At 46.9% G+C, this 19396-nt stretch overlaps 1 protein-coding gene across 1 annotated transcript in view; it reads left to right on the top strand.

Moving 5' to 3' along the window:
- INPP5D (inositol polyphosphate-5-phosphatase D) overlaps positions 1–19396 on the top strand; it is a 131291-nt gene that overhangs the window by 65237 nt on the left and 46658 nt on the right. Inside the window, exons 4-8 of the mRNA XM_065880214.1 lie at positions 1265–1436; positions 5392–5532; positions 14013–14100; positions 18591–18671; positions 18822–18893. Coding sequence (XP_065736286.1) covers positions 1265–1436; positions 5392–5532; positions 14013–14100; positions 18591–18671; positions 18822–18893 — 554 coding nt within the window. The remainder of the gene's footprint in view (positions 1–1264; positions 1437–5391; positions 5533–14012; positions 14101–18590; positions 18672–18821; positions 18894–19396) is intronic.

Consider the following 19396-nt stretch of genomic DNA (forward strand, 5'->3'; position numbering starts at 1 on the left):
GTCCACGTGTGAGTCCAGGGTCACTCGCCAGTGCTGTGCCTGGGCCGTGTGTCCCCCAGCTGCCCCCAGGAGCCCAGGCTCGGCCTCGACACCGAGAAGCCATCATGCAGAAATGCCCTCTGCACTTCCCTCTCACCCCCCACGCCAGCTTTTCTGTCCCTCCGGGCACGGCCATCTAAAGAAAGACCCCAACACTAGAAAAAGACCCCCCAAAAGATCCGGAAAGAGAAGCACAATCTCAGGACGGCTGGCTTCCCTTCCCAAAAAAAGACCCATTGTCTGCTTGAGCCCAAGCGTCTCCCACCCCAGTCCAAGGGGTCGGATTTGGCTCAGGTCTTCTCAAGGCGTTGCCAGTCCCCGTGGGGCTCAAAACGGGATCATAACCCTTGAAAGAACCCCAAGCCAGGTGAGGAAGTGAAGGAACGGCTCATCCTTTAAAGAGAACGTCCCCGGGCAGCTCTGTGTCCAGAGCCGTGGGGCAGCCACCCCGTGTGAAAAGACGCTCGGACAGGAGGTTGCGGACCCCAGGGGCTCAGGACCCTCACCCATTTGTGGTACGTGCAGGATGGAAGCTTTCAAGGTGAACGGGCGGGAGTCCCATCTCCCAGGCCAAGTCCAAGTCATTTGTTTCATATCTCAGTTCCCTGGGTGGAGGGAGCCCCTCACTTCCTTTCATTATCTCTGGGGGTCTGGAGGAAGAGAGAAAGAAGGACAGAGGCTGGAGAGAAAGGGCAAAGAAAAGGGGGCCAGGGTGGGAGAGGGAGGGGCAGTGTGGCCGGACGTGCCTGCTCCCCGGCCCAGCTCCTCCCATGACGGGAGCCCAACCTCTGCTGGTCCAGGGCCCCTGCTCTGCCCCGAAGCCGGCCGTCCTGCTGAGCTTCTGGGGCTGCTGTCTCCAGCCGTCCGCGGCCAGCAGCCCTGCCCGGCGTGGCCATCAGACCCCGGCAGGCGTTTGCAGAGCTCCTCAAGGGGACAAACTCTGTGTTGGGCCCCGGGGCAGAGACCACCAAGACCAGGTCCCTGCCCTTGGCAGGCTCCCTGTCTAGCCCAGGAGTCAGCTGGCAAGGGAGCGGGGCCGGGAAGGGACAGTGCGGGCACAGACGGGTCTGTAGCTGGGCGCAGTGGCCTGGACCCCACGTGGCGGGTGGACAGGATCACCGCACAGAGGGCGGAGAGAGTGGGCCACGTGCCCCTCTCCGCAGGCGGTGATCCTGAGGGAGGGAGCGGTCAGCCCAGACGGCACTCCTGCTCTTGTCTTGGGTAGAAGGCGTCCTGTCTCCCCCCGAGCTGCCACCCAGAAACATCCATTTATCTGCCGGGCCATGTGAGGCCAAGGAGGTCCCTGTTTCCAACGATAATCCTCGAGCCACGGAGGTCAGCCGGCCAAGCCTCTCAGAGACGTTGTTCCAGCGCCTGCAGACCATGGACACCAGTGGGTGAGTCCCCACCTGGCAGGCCCCATGACACCCAGGTAGCTCACCCTGTGCTGTCTCCTGGAGATGCCGCTTCCACACTAGGACAGGTTGCTGTGGAGCCCGCCAGCCTCCCAACGGTGGGTCTGAGGGAGCCCAGCTCGCGGGGCAGCTCTGGCTGCACGGGCACTGGATGGCCCTGCTCAGGTGCTCCATGTCTACCAGGCCCTGCGGCATGGCAGGAGCTGGTTCTGGAATGATGGATGGTTCTCTGCTGCAGATGGCATGGCCCTGCTCCAGACTTCAGGGGCCTATGCTGTGATTCCCTTGCTGGGGCTTGCTGCGAACTCACATGGCATCTTTTCCCGTCCCAAAGACTCCTCCCACCATGCGGTCCACTGACTCAGATGGTCCCAGTGGAGGAGCTGCCTGCACTGCAGCCTGGACCTGCTCTGGGCCCCATGCAAAGGAGGCCAACTTCCTTGTCACCGGGAAATGGGTCAGAGCAACTGTTCCATGTGTGGTGTAGACTGTGAGGTCTACACAGCATGCCACTCCTTTCTTTGTGGTGGAAGGAGTGAGGTGCAATCCTTTTAACACTTTGTTTCACCTGCCCTGATCCAGGGCTCTCAGGATCTGGCCCCGTATGTGGTACCAGACTAGTCCATGTTGATGAGGTCCTGCAGCCCCTTCGCCTCCCTCAGCAGGCCCAGGCTGGATGATGGGAGGTGGAGGTATGGCTGGGAGGGGCGCTGGTTATTTTGCAAATCAGAGGCCCTGACTTTAACACAGGCCAGGGGATGGCTTCCACAGGGAGGATGCTCCGTGAGGGGAACTGTGTCCCCAGCACCCAGCACGTCACCTGGCACGGAGTCGGCACTCCCTAGATCTGTGTCAAACGAATTCATTAGTGCACAGCCATCTCCATGTGTTAAAAATTGAAAAACATCTTTTTTGTTTCTTCATGAGGAAAAGACCCTCCAAAGAATATCCTATTGGCAGGGCTAATGCAACATCTCTAGCTTGAAAGATTAATTTGAGACAGCCAGGGCTGCTCACCTACCATCTGATTTAGCCAAATACAAAGCAAAGGCCTGAAGGTGCACACAGCCACCGGTTGCTAAGATATCTGGTGTTTCTATACTTCCACCTTGACATTTCCTCTAATTCTTCCCCGGGCCCGCCGGGTTATATTCTCTGCACGCTCCTGGAATTCCTTGTGCTCTCCGGGCCCGCCGGGTTATATTCTCTGCACGCTCCTGGAATTCCTTGTGCTCTCCGGGCCCGCCGGGTTATATTCTCTGCACGCTCCTGGAATTCCTTGTGCTATTTCTCAAGAAGCTAAATATCCAGTGCTTTGGATATGTTGAGCCATTACCATGATTATCTGATGTATGTATCCATGTAACAAATGCTTATTAAAATAGTTCAGGCAGGGCCTGTTGTTTAGTTTCCTTGAGATTCTATTTCTCTCCAGGTTTAGGTGTTAAATGCAGGGCAGCCCTTGAGGAAATAGGCAAGGATGTTCAATGGTGCCACTGCTGCCCATCACCTCCTGACTCTCCCACGCGGTCTACTGGCTACATCTCCTTGTCAGTCCCTCCTCTCTAGGGACAGGTCTTCTCTAGGGACTCAGGGCCCAGTGGGGCAGGACAAGGTGTTCAGCCAAGCCTCCACGCAGCCTCCTGAGAGGGGGCGGGGGCAGCTGAGGGGAAGCTGGTGTGGCTTCTCAGCTAACAAATGGCAATGGAACTTGCCTAAAACTTCTGCTTGGAGATGGAGGTGTGTGGGTGGAGCACATTGGAGGGACCATGGTGCCTGCCCTCAGTTCTCTTCTGGGTCATGAAAAACTAAGCTTCTGCCTTGTGTTTGCAAGTTAATCTGTGTTGCTTGTAAAATAGCTTTGTACACAGAGGACTGCCTTTAGATTATTCTTAATTATAAGACAACCTGCACAGTCTTTTGTGCAAGTTAATTAGATCTAATCAGTTAGGTCACAGCTAAGAAAAGACTGCTGAGTAAAATCAACCTTCTCTGATAAACAGAGTTTAACGTCTTTATGTCAACACTTTTCTACCACAAACATTTTAACAAATATCGCTTCCTAAAGCAAGTACTGATGGTCTCAAAGTTACAGTCAATAAGCACGAGAACTGTTAAAGTACATATCTTAATGCTGTAGGAGAGATTTTTCCTTTTCAGCAAAACAGACTGAGGCAGAAACTGGATTTTTTTATGGTGTCAAGACTCAGAATAAGTATAGATTAAACTTAAATATTATGACAACTGGTACATAAATAGTTGCTGACTTCTCAGGCTAAATAAGTCAAAATGGCTAATCTATGTCTTTTCGGTCTTTCATTGAACAGCTGTTGCTGTTCAAGAGCAACAGCCTTTCATTCTTTCAAGGATCCTAGAGAAAAAACAACCCCGTGACCTCTAGCTTCAACTTGATTGCAAGGCTGGAGCAAAGCTATTTAAGGCTTGTATGAATTTTTTCACACACGTAAATCAACATCCTTGAGCCTCCGTTTCCTTGTTTGTAAAATAGGAATAATAGTAATATCTGGCTCATAACGTTGATTTGTGGATGAGAGGGAAAAAAGAGCATAAAGGGCTAAGCAGAGTGACTGGTATGTTATGCTCAGGACATACTTGCTGTAATTATAATGTTCATTATTATAGGAACAAAAGCTCAAAAGTTATCCAGGAAAAAATGCTGCTGGGTGATAGAATGTAGAGGTGCGATCAGACCTCGGGGGCAGCCCTGGCGCGATGCGGCCCGGGCTCTGCCTCTGCTGGGCCATCCTGTGAGAGGCGAGGGCAGGTCCTGCCTCGGGCCCATGTGCTTCATCCGTAATTGAAAGGGACTGGACCAGACCAGGAGCAAGGGCTGGGGGTGCAAAGGCCCGGCACCTAGGCTGCCAATACCGTACCCCCAGCCCCACCACTCAGCACAGAGACTTCCCCTCGGAGCCTCGGATGACTGGGAACCTCCCTGACACAGAGTTCCAGGTGGTCCTTGGCTGTGAACTTGGAGTTCGCCTGTGAGCTGTAGCCATTTGCCATCTCTGGACTAGAGCATCCCTCAGCCCTCAGATCCGATCTTTAGGAATTGATGAAGCAGGAAAACAAGTCCTCTGTGCATTTTCAAAGCTGTTCTCTCTCCTTTTCAAAGGATAAACACTTCCCATCCCCAGCCGGTATCACTTCCTTCCACCTATAATGTTCATTACTATATATTAATGTTCATTATTCCCAACCTCCACTCCTAACACTTTCCTTCACTCTTTATGCTCCAGCCTCACAGACTTTTTGTTCCTCGAGGCTGGCCTCATTCCCACCTCAGGACCTTTGTACTTGACATCCCGCTGCCAAATAGCTGGATGGCTAGCTCCCTCTTGTCACTGAGGTCCCAGCTCTGCGACTGCCTCAGAGAGGTCTCCTTGACCCCCAAAGGACACTAGCACCCTCCCACCCAACGTCTCTCTAGCACTTTTCCCTATTTTATTTTGTCATGATGTTTACTAAAATTATCTTGTTTATTTACAGACTTAATCTACCGCTATACTTCCTTACTAAGACATCAGCTCCAACAAGGTCTAAAGAGCAGGGACTTTGTGCATTTTTGTTTATCGCTGCATCCCAGCTCCCAGAATAGAGCTCAGGGCAGGCTCTCCATACATATTTGTTAAGTGAGTGAATGAATGAATGAATGGATTGAAGAGCTGTTCCAATCAAAGCAGTGGGTGGGTTTAGAGGCAGCCTCCCTTGGGGCCCTTTACTCTTGTCTGACCTGATCTCCACCCCTTCAGTAAGACCCAGGGAGCCTGTCCAGGTGTGCGAATGTTCTCCTGGGGCCGGTGTCTCAGCTGGAGACTCTGAGAATTCAGATTTCTTCTTCTGCCTGTTACTGCTGGTGTCTGTCGTTTAGGAACCAAAGAAGCATGTTGTTATCTCTCCTTTTTTTTTTTTTCAGGCTTCCAGAAGAGCATCTGAAAGCTATCCAAGATTATTTAAGCACTCAGCTCACCCTGGACTCTGATTTTGTGAAGTCGGGCTCCTGCAGTCTGCCTCATCTCAAGAAACTGACTGCGCTTCTCTGCAAGGAGCTCTATGGGTAATGGCTGCTGTGAGGATAGGAGAAGGGGGACCGTGGGTGAGAGAACTAGCTCATTAGGGTGACCCCTGCACTTAGCCCCGGTGTCCAGCTCCGGGTAATTGGGCTGTGGGTGGGGCTTAGAAATCTGGTTGTTGGAGGTTTTGTTTTCATGGCATTTGAACTTGGTGGTTGTTGGCTTTTTTTTTTTTTTAACGAAAGTTAATTCGAGGCCAGTTGCTATGGGAAGGGGTGGGCGGGAGTACACCGCCAGCCCTTTCACACTTGCTAAGGATCCAGAGGCTACAGCTTTTGCTGCCATTCGTCTTTCTTGCTGCAGCCGGCACATCTGATAAGCACGTAAGGGCACCAAGAGGAGATAAGTTAAAATCAGCCTATTTTCTACGTGGGTGGTGATGGCTCAAGATTGCCAGTGACGGCAGGTTTTTAAAGTGAGCCGATTCACCAAAACTTGAGGGTTCTGCTATTGAATTCACTGAAGGACCAATGGGTAAAAATTCCAGTTTCTTTCAGTGTTTTAATTTCATGATGTGCTTTAATTTCATTACCATTAAAATTAAGTTTAATTACATTTTAATTGTTAAAAGTGCAAACTTAAAGCTGATACACTCTCTGAAGAATTGACAAAAGAATTTTTTAAATGCTTGAAAAAATAGAAAATCACATTTAAAAGCATCTGAAAGAAATCACAGGGACCCAAAACAATCCCATGGCAAATGAAAGGTCAACATGTTGGTTGGAAAAATAGCACTTCATGTGGGTGAGGTTTTATCAGTCTATACTGTTTTGTGTTTTATTACATATACAGCAGTTTCAGAATTCTTTTGTCAGTTTCTCTGCCACCATATCTATCTTAGCTTAGTTTCTATGCAAACAAGAATCTTTCATCAGCAGCAATCAATTTGAACTTTCCTCCTAAAGGCTCTTAAAAAGCACAGTCAGTACATTTGGTAAATTTAACGAATAATTTCTTTGACAAATTGAGCCCTCATCAAATTGGCCAGTCAGGTTTACTTTCAAGGAATTGGCTTTCAACTAACGCAGTTTCAGCCAATTGGACCCAGAGCCATCATTTTTGTAGATTTCCACAGAGTTATTTCTCCATGTGATGCTGTTGTTATAAATCATTTATCACTAGGAAAAACACACACACACGGCACTTTCTTTTCGAGAAACACAATTTCATCATGACTGGTAGCGAGCTTTTATTTCTGCTCCAGTGGATATCCTGTTCTTTGCTGCTTCCTTGTCCAGAGGAGATATAGCTTTAAGTCTCTCCACAAGTTTCACCCAGTACACTCAGAACATTTCCCCAACACTGCTTTGCTACCTGGACTTTCCTAGAATCTGGGTCACCTCATCCTTATGGTGACAGCAGCTTCCTCAACATAGCTAGTTCTCTAGTTTTCCACAGGCCTTTACTTACTGAACAGTTAACTTCGAGTTAGAAGTAGAGAGACCGCGTGATGTTCTAAATTCCCCCCAACATTTGTTTGTCTTCACTTCATGGGCAGAGTGATAGTCAGGCTTGAAGACGCGGTTAGGGATGGACTTTTAGAAAATCTTAGGAAAAAATTATGTTTCCCATCCCCCTGCAAACCCTGCAGATGTTGTTCCATGAAACTAACTATAAACTAGTAGATTTCAAACTGCTTTGATTGGAACAGCTCTTCATTCATTCATTCATTCACTCACTTAACAAATATGTATGGAGAGCCTGCCCTGAGCTCTATTCTGGGAGCTGGGATGCAGCGATAAACACAGTGCACAAAGTCCTGCTCTTTAGGCCTTGTTGGAGCTGATGTCTTAGTAAGGAAGTATAGCGGTAGATTAAGTCTGTAAATAAACAAGATAATTTTAGTAAACATCATGACAAAATAAAATAGGGAAAAGTGCTAGAGAGACGTTGGGTGGGAGGGTGCTAGTGTCCTTTGGGGGTCAAGGAGACCTCTCTGAGGCAGTCGCAGAGCTGGGACCTCAGTGACAAGAGGGAGCTAGCCATCCAGCTATTTGGCAGCGGGATGTCAAGTACAAAGGTCCTGAGGTGGGAATGAGGCCAGCCTCGAGGAACAAAAAGTCTGTGAGGCTGGAGCATAAAGAGTGAAGGAAAGTGTTAGGAGTGGAGGTTGGGAAGAGTCAGGTGTAGGGTGGTCATATTTAGCAAATAAAAACACAGGATGGCCAGTTAAGTCTGAACTTTAGATGAACAGCAAATACTTTTTTAGCATAAGTATATACCATGCAATATTGGGATATACTTGCACTAGTAGATTATCCATTGTTTATCTGAAACTCTAATTTAACTGGCAACGCTAGCAGGAGCCACATCACACAGACTCCCAAGGCCTGGTAGAGATTTTCAGGATTGTGCCATAATCTGAGTCAGGGCAGTGGAGACTGGGTCTTAGGAGGCAGACCCAAAGCAGCAGGCAGTTGGGAGCTACTATATTTGTGACCTGATGGTGGCCCACGAGAAGGGAAGCGAGAGGAGGCAGGGATTTGTGTCTGCTTTGCATCCTGCTGAGTCCTGGGTTTCGACAGTGCCTGGCACACAGGAAGAGCTGATAGATATTAGCTAGCTGACCCAAGGCCTGGCACACAGGAAGAGCCGATAGATATTAGCTAGCTGACCCAAGGCCTGGCACACAGGAAGAGCCGATAGATATTAGCTAGCTGACCCAAGGCCTGGCACACAGGAAGAGCCGATAGATATTAGCTAGCTGACCCAAGGCCTGGCACACAGGAAGAGCTGATAGATATTAGCTAGCTGACCCAAGGCTTGGGAGCTTGTGGGTGCTGAGAGCTGGTGTGACCCAGGGCGTGTGTGGATGGTGGAGCTGGCAGATGGATGTAGGGTGGGGGGAAGACGAATCGAGGGTGACCCTTGGGTTTTTGGTGCATGCAGCTGAGTGGTGGATGATGCCAGTTACTTAGATGGGGAAAGTCAAAGAGGAGGGGGTGGAGGAGAGGCATCTTTCTCTTAGCCACCATTGGCTTGAGGCGGTATTAGACATCCTGTGAGTTGAGCCACCAACCAAGGATTTAGTTCTAGAAGTTAGAGCACAGGAAACGTCAGGGGTAAGGGTATATGTCTGGGAGTCATCAGCATGCGTTGGCACTTGAAGCTGGGAGATGAGTGGGGTAAGGTCACCACAGGGGGGAGTGCAGATGGAGGGGAAAGGGGGCCCAGGGTAGACGTTGAGAGGTGGGGTGGAGGAGAAGGAACCGGAACAGGGTGCTGAGGATGGTGCCAATGGTAGCCAGTTTTGTCCACTCAGACCACTTGGCCCAACACAAACGCCAGGGTGAGGATGGGAAAGTCACAGAGAACTGAGTGAGAAACAGTGCAAGAGCCTCCTCCGCAAAAATGTCATTACAGTGTCGGTACCTGTGTCTGAAAGAAGGAACTTCCGCAGCACAAAGGCTCGAGGAAGATTTGTAACCCTAAGTTAGATTATCTAGAACCAGACAGAAACTTTTCCAGAGAAAGAGAATAAAGAATTAAGTCTCCAGAGTCTGGAAATACTTGATACCCCATGAAGTGGAGAAATGAGGAGGATTGTAAGTAGAAATTTAAAATAAAATGTCTAAGTGTCGGAGAGGTTATTGTATCAATTAAGTGAGAGCAGGGTAAGGATTTTGATAAAGAAACCAACCAACCAAAACAAAAATACCATCATTATAACTGCTTCATTGGAGGCCATAAAATGAACCCATAGTTTTCAAATCAAACTTGAAAATCAAATCACAAAACAGAGCAGAGTGTCAGGGAAGTATATATAAAAAACACGAGAGGGCTTCCCCGGTGGCACAGTGGTTGAGAGTCCACCTGCCGATGCAGGGGACGCGGGTTCATGCCCCGGTCCGGGAAGATCCCACATGCCGCGGAGCGGCTGGGCCCGTGAGCCATGGCCGCTGAGCCGGCGCGTCCGGAGCCTGTGCTCCGCAACGGGAGAGGCCACAACAGTGAGAGGCCCGCGTACCGCAAAAAAAGCATATGCCAAGAATGTGTGATTAAAAATGGATAGTCTTTGGAAAGAGGGCATAGAGATTCAACTTATAGCTGGTAGGGTGGGCTCTCCAAGAAGCAAGGAAAAAATGATGTGTAATTGATGACTAAATATATAAAAGAAAACAATGTTTCCAGGTTTATAAAGCAGCTAAATCCAGGTATTGAGAAGCCTCATAAAGATCCAATGACAGAACTACCGAACAGCAGCACCAAAACCTCTTCTTATAATCTTCTAAACCACACGGGAAGATGAGCTCGGAAAGTAAATAATTAGGAACAGCACCATGAGTTTTACAAATTACAATACTTAATATTATTCATACTCCTTGATGATATAATAAAAATTCTGAAGCAATATCTCCAAGGAGAAGACTACCGACTTCTCCTTGGGATTAACTCAACCTAGATATCATTCAAGAGCCAAAGGAGTCTTTGCAGATTTAAAAAATTGGTGAAAATGTACTAATCACAAGGCTGCACTTCACAAAGTTTCCAAGAGTTTTTTTCCAGTAATTTTAGAGTGCTGTAATCCTAAAAATAAGAACCCAGCAGCCTACTGAGCAGCTGGATATGAATACACCCAAAGCAAAAGTGTTCATTCTGTGTTCCCAGAACACAGTATGATGAAAATAGAAATAAATAACAAACTAGCCACAACTACCCAACCATCTGGCCTTTCTTGATCATCTCCAATCACAGCTGAATTAAAGAAGACACTTGACACAATGATAGCCTACGTGGGGTAGGTTTGGAAACCCGGGGTAATCGGGCCTCTGTATATCAGAACTCTAGATGATGCGGCCAAAGCACTACTTGGAGGAAAAGCCATAGCTTTAAATGCTCTGTTATGGAAAGGGAGGCGTAGAACAATAAGTCAAGCATACAGACTTAATCCAGGCTCTCAGTCTCCTGAAGGCATCATGGGTCATACCCTGATTGCCTTGATATTTCCACGGTCACGCAGAGTACTGGAAACAGTAATGTATTCAATATTCGTGAACAAAGATTGCATGTGTGCCAACTACGAGCCTCACACTGTTCCAGGGGCTAGAGATACAGCAGTGAACAAAACAGGGTCTTTAAGAAATCTCTGTTAAGGGAATGAACAATAACAACAACTGGAAAGAAAACGAGCAGGGGGAAAATAGTTAAAAACAGAAATAAATTAAGAAAAAGTCAATTAAGGAAATTTTACAAATTAGAAATGTAGTAGATTTAATAATTTGCATTAAAGATTTCCAAATCAGTAAAGAGTACAGTGTACAATTACGTGGCTACAAATCTTCAAATTATAATTAAATGAAACAAATATTTTATGTGAAATATGAAATGTAAAAATTACCATGTATACCCTCTTTGAACTTTCAAGGAATAATAACCATGATTTATAAATTATTCGGGAATGACAAAAATCACCTAATTCAATATTCAAGAAAAGTACAATTCAAATCTGAAAACCTAATCAAGATAATAGCCTGAAATAAACTATATCCAGTTTCATTTATTAATATAAATGTATAATATTTCAGTAATATTCTAGCAAATATAATTTAAGTGATATGAAAAATGTAGGTTTTATCTAAGAAATCACTGTAAGTGTGAGTCAATATAAAGAAAACACTGTAATTTAGCAGGAGATTAGAGATAAGGGAATCATTTGCATAGATGTACTAATAGACCTGATAAAAGTCATTTCTAATTTTTAAAAATCATTTTTTAAAAAGGACTAGAAGTATCCCTCCTTAATAATGCAATATGTGTCAATGTAAAACCAATTACACTTAACAGGGAAACATTAAAATCATCCTATTAAACATTTTAGTAAAAGAAAAAGAGATGCCCATCATCACCTGATTATTTAATACTGTATGAGAAATTTTTGCTAAAGCAAAAAGAAAAAGAAGCAAAAAATCAGAGAAGAAAAAATTAAGAAAACAACAAAGTATCAGAATGTTCCTTCTGAGTCTGGAGTTCCCCATTAGGAGATACTGGATGTGCGAGCTGGAAACTGAATGGGAATCTTGGGGAAATTAACCATCTCTCTGAGACCAAGGTGGGAGGAGCCTCTCCTTCTGGGAGGGCTCCCTCAGGGGGCCTAGGCCCCTTCTGGGCTGTGTCTGGGCTCTGACCTGCCTGAGGACTGCAGCCCTCCCTGTCTTTGCTCCCCATCTTCCCTTGAGCTGGTGACCTGAAGCTGAGACAAGCTTCCCAGGGACCCTGCTGATGGTAACTTCCCTGGACAAATCCTTTCTGTATGATAAGACCAGTTCTTAAGTCTTCCAACTCAAGTCCCTACGTGTCTTTGGTCATTCTGACCCTAACCAACACCTCCAGACACGTCTGAGAGCCAGATTTCTCAAAATTTTACCAGGGTTAGAAATACAGAGATAACAGCATTATTCTTAGAAAATCCTAAAGATTCAGTTTGTGTATATGTACTTGTGTTTTTAAAATAATAGTTTTAAAGAGGAGAACAATGAGGGAGATCTATTTGATGGTAAAGCGTGTTCTGAATTAGTGCTTTAGAATTTCTTTTTTTTTTTTTTTTTGGCCTAGAATTCTTTTATGAAATGACAGTTTAAACAGAATACCACTATGTTAACAGAGTAGCTCTGTTGGAGGTGGGAAAGAAACTGAGAACCCTGTCTGCCTGGCACTTCCTTCCCCCTCCCCAGGCCAGTTACCTCCCCCCACCCCATCCTTGGCCCCCAGAGGCGTCCCAAGGATGGCCAATCAAAGCCAGTAGGCTACAACACCATCCTTGCAATGGTGAGATGTGTCAATCTATGAACATGACATTGCCTAGTACATATGAGGCACTCCAGAGTTTTCACTGAATGAATGATATGAATTCTGAAAGTAAATCCTATCATATTTAAGATGAGCTTGTGCAATGATCTAGCCCAAAAGAACTGTGAAAAAAAGAGTAAGTGCAGTTGAGTGAAAATGAATAGCAACATGGAAAAAGGTGAACTTATTTCCACCACATACTTTTTTTAAAATTCCAGATGAAGTAAGGAACTAAAAAGATATAACAGCAACTCCCCAAAACGCTGTTTATAACATAACTTTTAAAAGAGTGAGAAACCAATTTAAAGTGAGCTACTAATTGCTCACGAGTAAATGCTGATAAATTTTTAACTAAGGTAAGCAAAAAAATTTCCAAGGAAAAGGTGAAAAGTAGAGCAGTAAAAAACTATAAAGCACTTTATAATGAAATCCAGCCTACCTAGGGTGAAAACAACAGAATGGGGAAAAAACAAACTTACAACACCCAGATTAAATAAAAAGTAAAGCAATAAGTAAGAGTTTATACCAATGTATAAAAATACCAGCAAATTCCCAACAGAAGACCAACAATGGTCATGAACAGTTTATAGGAAGAGAAATACAATAGAAACCAACCAGATAGAAAAATACTTAGACATTAGAAATTAAAGATATGCCAATCAATTCATCAGTATTAAAATGCACTGTTATGCCCACTAAAAGAAAGAGAGAAGAGAATAACAGAATTCAGATAGCACAAAGGATGAGCAGGCTGGAACAGTGCCCAAGGCCACCATCACTCAAAGGCTTAAGGATATTGATCAAGAGCCATAATCTCTGGTTATCTTAAAACTGTAATTGAAAATAAATAAAGAAGAGCTATATGAACAAAGCTGTTCACAGCAGCCTTTATTTATAATCACCAAGATCTCAAAATAACCCAAATATCTAGCAACTGATTTTGGTACATTTAATTGATAGAATATTTTGAGACCACTAGGAATGTTGCATGTGTAAAAACATGAAGTTTTTGATGAAATAATAGATGAAAAATAGAACTCAAAATTGTCTGCCCACCCTGCCTAAAACAATGGGAAAATAGAAAAAGATGAGAAGGGAACAAAGGATCAATAAAGCCCTGGTATTGGAATTGTCAGCGTACTAGACAATGACAGATCTCTCTGGGCATCCACCTTAGCTGCTCCGAGGAGATGTGAACCAGAAAGCACAGACTGCTCGCACGCGAAGCCCCTGGGGCACCAAATTAAAATGCAGATTCCAGACCAGATCAGGTTGGGGCCCAGACATTTGCGTTTTTAACACTCGGTGAGGGTGTGATTCTTACAAACACTAAAGTTTGGGAACCATGGATGACTAAATTATTTCTAAGTAGTTTTGTGATTCTAGATGCAAATTTTCTACAGGCTTTGTAGTTGAGTGTGGCTAAACAAAGGTGAATCAGGTTTACGCATCACGGCTCCAGTTTGGTCCTGGTCAGGACGGAAGGGGTGGGGGGTTCTCAGGAGATGGACCAGTACCGGCAGGCCTGGATCTTTGCCCAGGCTTGTCCTTCTGGGGAGGATCCCTGCCTTTGCCAGAGTGGGTGTGACCACGCTGCCTCTCCAGCTGGAGGCTGTGTGTGTGATGCCTCACTGGGTCCTCACTAATCCTTGACCTTCACCCTGTCCCCTGCCCCCAGCGAAGTCACCCGGACCCTCCCTACCCTGGAATCTCTGCAGAGACTGTTTGACCAGCAGCTCTCCCCCAGCCTGCGTCCACGGCCTCAGGTAAAGACTTTGGGATTGGACAGATGAGATTGATAAAACCGGTGGGGCAGGGGTGGGGGGTCGGATGCGGCATGGGAAGAAGAGGTAACCAATGTCCCGAGGGCTCAGAAGGAAGCACCGCCTTTGTTGGACCCCCAGAGTATAAGGGGGCCGGGGAGCCTCAGCACCCTGACCCCCAGTAAGGTTTATCCCCCTGCCCTCGCTGGATTTTGATTTGAGGAACGAAGATTTCAAATTATGCAACAGCCAGCAAAACTCCTTATTAGTGCTGAATAAGGAGGCAAGGCAGGACCTTTTCCCACCATTTCTCATCAGAAGCTGAAAAAAACCTGAGGTGCCTAAATGCTTGATCCCACCTCATGCCCCAGGAAGAGCAGGTGAAGGCAGGCCCTCCGCCAGACACGCGCACGCGCACACATGCACACGCACACACACGCACATGCACACACGTATGCGTGCTCACAGCCTGGCAGGGGGCCAAGGCCAACTTGCCTGTGTCACAGAAGGTGTCCTCGGCAAAGCTAAAAACAAGCACGGATAGGACTTCCAGAGAAAGTACTTGCAAGGGACAAGGGTTTAAAAATGTTTAAAAAGCAAACCCTTCCAAGCTCGATTAAGTAAAAGCAACCACATTTTTTAAGTGGGAAGAGGATTTTAAAAGCCTGTTTTACTGAAGAGGGACTGGGAATAGCTGGGATACCCTGGAAAAGATGTTAGTTAACACCTCGTTAGTAACTGGAAAATGACCTGCAAAGCAGGGAGACCTCTTCTTGCCTCTCAGACAGGAAAACTTGATTGGTGAAGCCAGGACTTGGCTCTAACATGAGGGTCAGGGACTCACAGCTGAGAGTGGAAACGGCTTTCCTGAAAGACACTTTAGCCGTTTGCATGAAAATGTTTGATGCCCGGAGTCCTTCAAGTAAGCCATTCTACCTGCAGGCAGCTGCCTTAGGGTCTACATGTTTGCATAGAGATGTTGACAAAAATGTTTATCACAGCTTTGTCTCTAAAACAGAAACGCTGGAAACACAAACAGAGAGAGAAAGGGTTAAAGTATGATGCAGAATTCTGTTCTAAGGTGGATGCACTGACTCCAAGGCATACTGTTGGGTGAAAAAAGCAAACGGTAGAACAATATATAAACTAGGATGTAAGTCTACACGTGGAAATCGTACCAGAAGTGTTTATACCCAAAGGGCTACTCTGTTCACGAGGAGGGGATGGAATTGGGCCAGAGGGGCCTGGGTCAGGGGAGACTTCAGGTTTGCCCAAATGGTTTTTTGGAGTTTTTTTTTTTTTAACTGAGAAAATGTGTGTTTTATTTGTACAACTTAAAATTCATCAGGATAAAAAAAAAAACGACGACGTAATTTTGCTCTCCTTGAAGTGAATGGTGGGTTAATTTCCGGGAAAGTAAAAGCAAATCTAGACAAAACAGTGACCCTACCAGACACTAAAATTTAAATCGTTTGAATACAAGACCACACACCCAAATCTTTGAAGTAGGATTGGAAGAGGGAGAAGCTTCCAGAGAGAAAAGCTGGTAACAGCCACGCCCCAGCGTGATTCCCTGCGTGCAGAGGCCAGAGTGTTTGCATTCGGTGGCAGGACAGAGTAGTGACGGGATGGGAGGTGGCATCAGGATTTAGAGAAAGGGTTCTGGCTGCCACCCTCCTGTCTGAGACCCTGACTTGTCAAGAAAAGCAGACAATGTCTTGATGCCTCCAGAAATTCACAAATGGAAGAGGGAGTTCCGAGGCTGCCTGAGGTAGAGGAAAGAACACTGGCCTCTGGATCAAAAACATACAAGTTCAATAACTGACTCACCTCCTTCCCGCCTGCCCTGTCCTTAGTTGCCTTCTCTGAGAAATGGGCATTGTCATACCTGCCACTGCAGGGGTATATGAGGGAGTAAGTGAGACATCTGGCCATGGTAGCCTCTTACCAGCACTAGGCCCTTTCCGTTAGGTAGGCAAGATAAGATCGGGACCCCTGCGCGACATTTATTTGAGAACGGCTGGGAGGTGCAAAATGCAACATTATCAAAATGACTGCTGGTCCGAAGTTTGGGGAGAGCCCTGGGTCTGCCCTATGTAAGAACAGAGAGTCGTTAACCTTGGAGCCCACATCCTCCGAAGTTCAACTGAAAAGCTAAGTGCAGTAACCAGGTCAGCTTCTACAAACCCACAGGTGGCCCTCAGACCAATTCGCCCACATTGAGGCTGAGTTGTGAATTTTGCCCTCAACCTCAACGCTAGTGACATTTGGGGCCGGATCATCTTTTGCTGTGTGGGACTGTTCTGTGCATTGTACGATGTTAACACATCCTGGCCTCTATGCACTAGATGCCATTAGAATCCCCCAATTTTCACAACCCAAAATGTTCCAGACATTGTCAAATGACCCCAGAGGGCCAAATCTGTACCAGCTGAGACCCACTGGGCGAGATCTACATTCAAATCTCAGGTCAATACCAGCTTTGTGACCTTGAACAAGTGACTCACCACTCTGACTCAGTTTCCCCATCTGCAAACCAAGGACTAGAAGAGTCAATACATCTTAAACACGCTGGGCATAGCATACGAACCCATCACATGGTCATATGTATTCTGCCTAACGAGGCAGTAGAGGCTAAGCTCCAGCGTTCTTCTAATACCTTTTGTTCCAAGAACTAACTCCCACTTGGTTGGTAGCTTCATTTATACTTTGTACGTCTTTACCAAACCTGCCCCAAAAGACACAGATTCGAAGAGAGAGTGGAGAAGACACCATCCTACCACCAGGTGATGGGCCGGGTAGTAAGCAGGCGATCTCCAGTGTCTGAAGGAGGATGAGGGGGTTTGAATCTGCCATCTTTTCAACTCTTCATGAGAAAAACACCCCTAAAACAAGGGATCCTGTAGTCTCCCGCCTGCTGTCCTGCTCCATTCTTACCTGCATCTCAGCTCCACTCTTTTGAGCCCTCCTGCTGAACAATAATAACTGAAGACTGATTGAGAGCTTTGTCGAGAAGCAAGGGCCAAACCAAAAAGAATTAGAGAAAGTTGGGACAAAGAGTAAGTGGCACGATGATGGCGGTGATGGCTGTGCTGGAGGTGGCCGTAGCGGCAGTACTGCTGATGGTCAGAAGTGACGGTGGTTGGTGACGGCAGAAGGAGAGAGCTAAAGCGGCTGCTGGGAAACTGAGGCCAAAAGCCTCTGTAGGGACGTCCCGGGGGGTCCAGTGGGTAAGACTCCGCGCTCCCAATGCAGGGGGCCTGAGTTCCATCCCTGGTCAGGGAACTAGACGCCATGTGCCGCAACTAAGACCCCGGTGCAGCCAAAATAAATAAATAAAAATAAATCTTTAAATAATAATAATACTTATTTAAAAAAAAAAAAAAGCCTGTGTAACCTGGCTGACTTACTCAGGAAGGGGTGGGGTAAAGGGACATCTCCTCATCGGTGACAACCCTCATTCCACTCTGCTTGGTGTTCAAGATTGTCAAGTCTGGTGTTCTTGTCCTAGTGGAGGGTGGGGATGGTGCCCTTTTAACTCTACATCTCCAGCACCTTGGGAACGTGTCTGGCACAGAATAGGTGCTTTGTAAGTATTTGTTCTGTGAATAAATGCTTGAGACCGTGGACTTGGTACCAAGCAGACATGGTTTCCTGGCCTGCTGTGCCATTACTAGCTGTGTGACTTCTGACAGGTAACTTCAGCTCTCTGGGCCTCAGGCATGCATTGAACAACTTTACCGAGCATCTTCACTGGCCAAGCACCAATGTCACAGCACCGGACACATTTCTCACGGTCCCAATTCTCACAGTGTTTACATTCTAGCAGGGGAGATACACAAAGAGCAAATAAACAATCGTGGTGATCGGTATGAAACAAAGCAGGGTGATCTAGTAGAGATGATTTTAGCTCGTGTGGTCAGGGAAGACCTCTCTGTGGCTCTGAGACCTGAATGACAAGGAAGTGGCCTTCTCAGGTGACATCCATGTTTCTAGGGATTCCTCAGAAAGTGTAGCTCAAGGCCAAGGGCAGATCAGAAGTGAGGATGAGCGTGGCTGGTGCTGAGGGGTGGATCATACAGAGTCTTTAATGGTTTGGATCATTTCCTCTCAGTGGTGGGAAGCAGCTGGACCAGGGGGTTTTGAGCAGGGGACGGCCATGTTTCGGAAGTGGAGCCAGGAGCACCGATGCAGTACACGTAGGAGGGTGGAAAGGTTATAATCGAGGACAGGCCTCAGTTTTGTTTAAGCAACTAGAAGCACCAGCGAAGAAGCAGATTTAGAGGGAAGAAGAAAGGAAGATGCCTTTTTTGGTCATCATAATTTTGAGACGGTTGTACGTATCCCTGATTTCCTTGTCTTCAAAGGGGGACAATAATCATACGTGGGGTTGTTAGGGAGATGAACCAAGATGAAGCATGGAAAGCGCACAGCCTGACGCCTCTCAGCGGCTGGCACTCAGCATCCCGTCCTTATGTGCTCTCACGTACCAGGTGCCTGGTGAGGCCAATCCGATCAACATGGTGGCCAAGCTCAGCCAACTGACAAGTCTGCTGTCTTCTATTGAAGATAAGGTATGTGGGGGACCCTGCAGCTTCCCTGGACTTCTCTATGGCCCCCTCTTCGCTTGGAGAATGCCCAGGTACCCCTGTGACTCTGTCCCAACCTGTACTGCCTTCCCTTCACCTCCCAGCCTGAAGGACCCAGTGCGTTTCTGCCCACAGGTCAAGGCCTTGCTGCATGAGGGTCCCGAGTCTTCCCACTGGCGTTCCCTCATCCCACCAGTCACCTTTGAGGTAAGTGGCTGTGGATTTGTGCTTCCCAGGAGGGGGCTGGGGGCGGTTCTGGTCCCTGGGGAAGGGGGGCTTTTGATGGACCCCCAGTCCTTCCTCAGGAGGGAGCCCAACGGCTGGGCTGAGATTGACGGTCAGCGGAACCAGCTCCCTGGGAAGATGGTTAAACCTTAGAATGGGTGCCCAGATGAACCTGTGGAGCCTTCACCATGGGGAGGCTCCCAAGGAAGGAGCTTCTCATTGGCCCAAGATGCCAAAACTTCTTCCTTCTCCAAATGGGGCCAGTGAGTGTCATCAAACAGAGGGCCTCCCCCAACTGGCTGGAAAATAGTGCCTCAGGGAGGGATTAGGGGGAAAAAAAGGGATTCTTGTGACTTCCCCGAAAGTGACTGAGTTAGAATCTCCAGGCCCAGAAATTTGTTTTCCTTTTCGTTTTTTTTTTTTTTTCTTTTTTATCGCTCAAAGGGGTATCTCTATTTGAGGAAATCAGCGTGTGACACTTTGAG

The sequence above is a fragment of the Phocoena phocoena genome, chromosome 7 (assembly GCF_963924675.1).
Source record: "Phocoena phocoena chromosome 7, mPhoPho1.1, whole genome shotgun sequence".
In the NCBI taxonomy this organism is placed as follows: domain Eukaryota; kingdom Metazoa; phylum Chordata; class Mammalia; order Artiodactyla; family Phocoenidae; genus Phocoena; species Phocoena phocoena.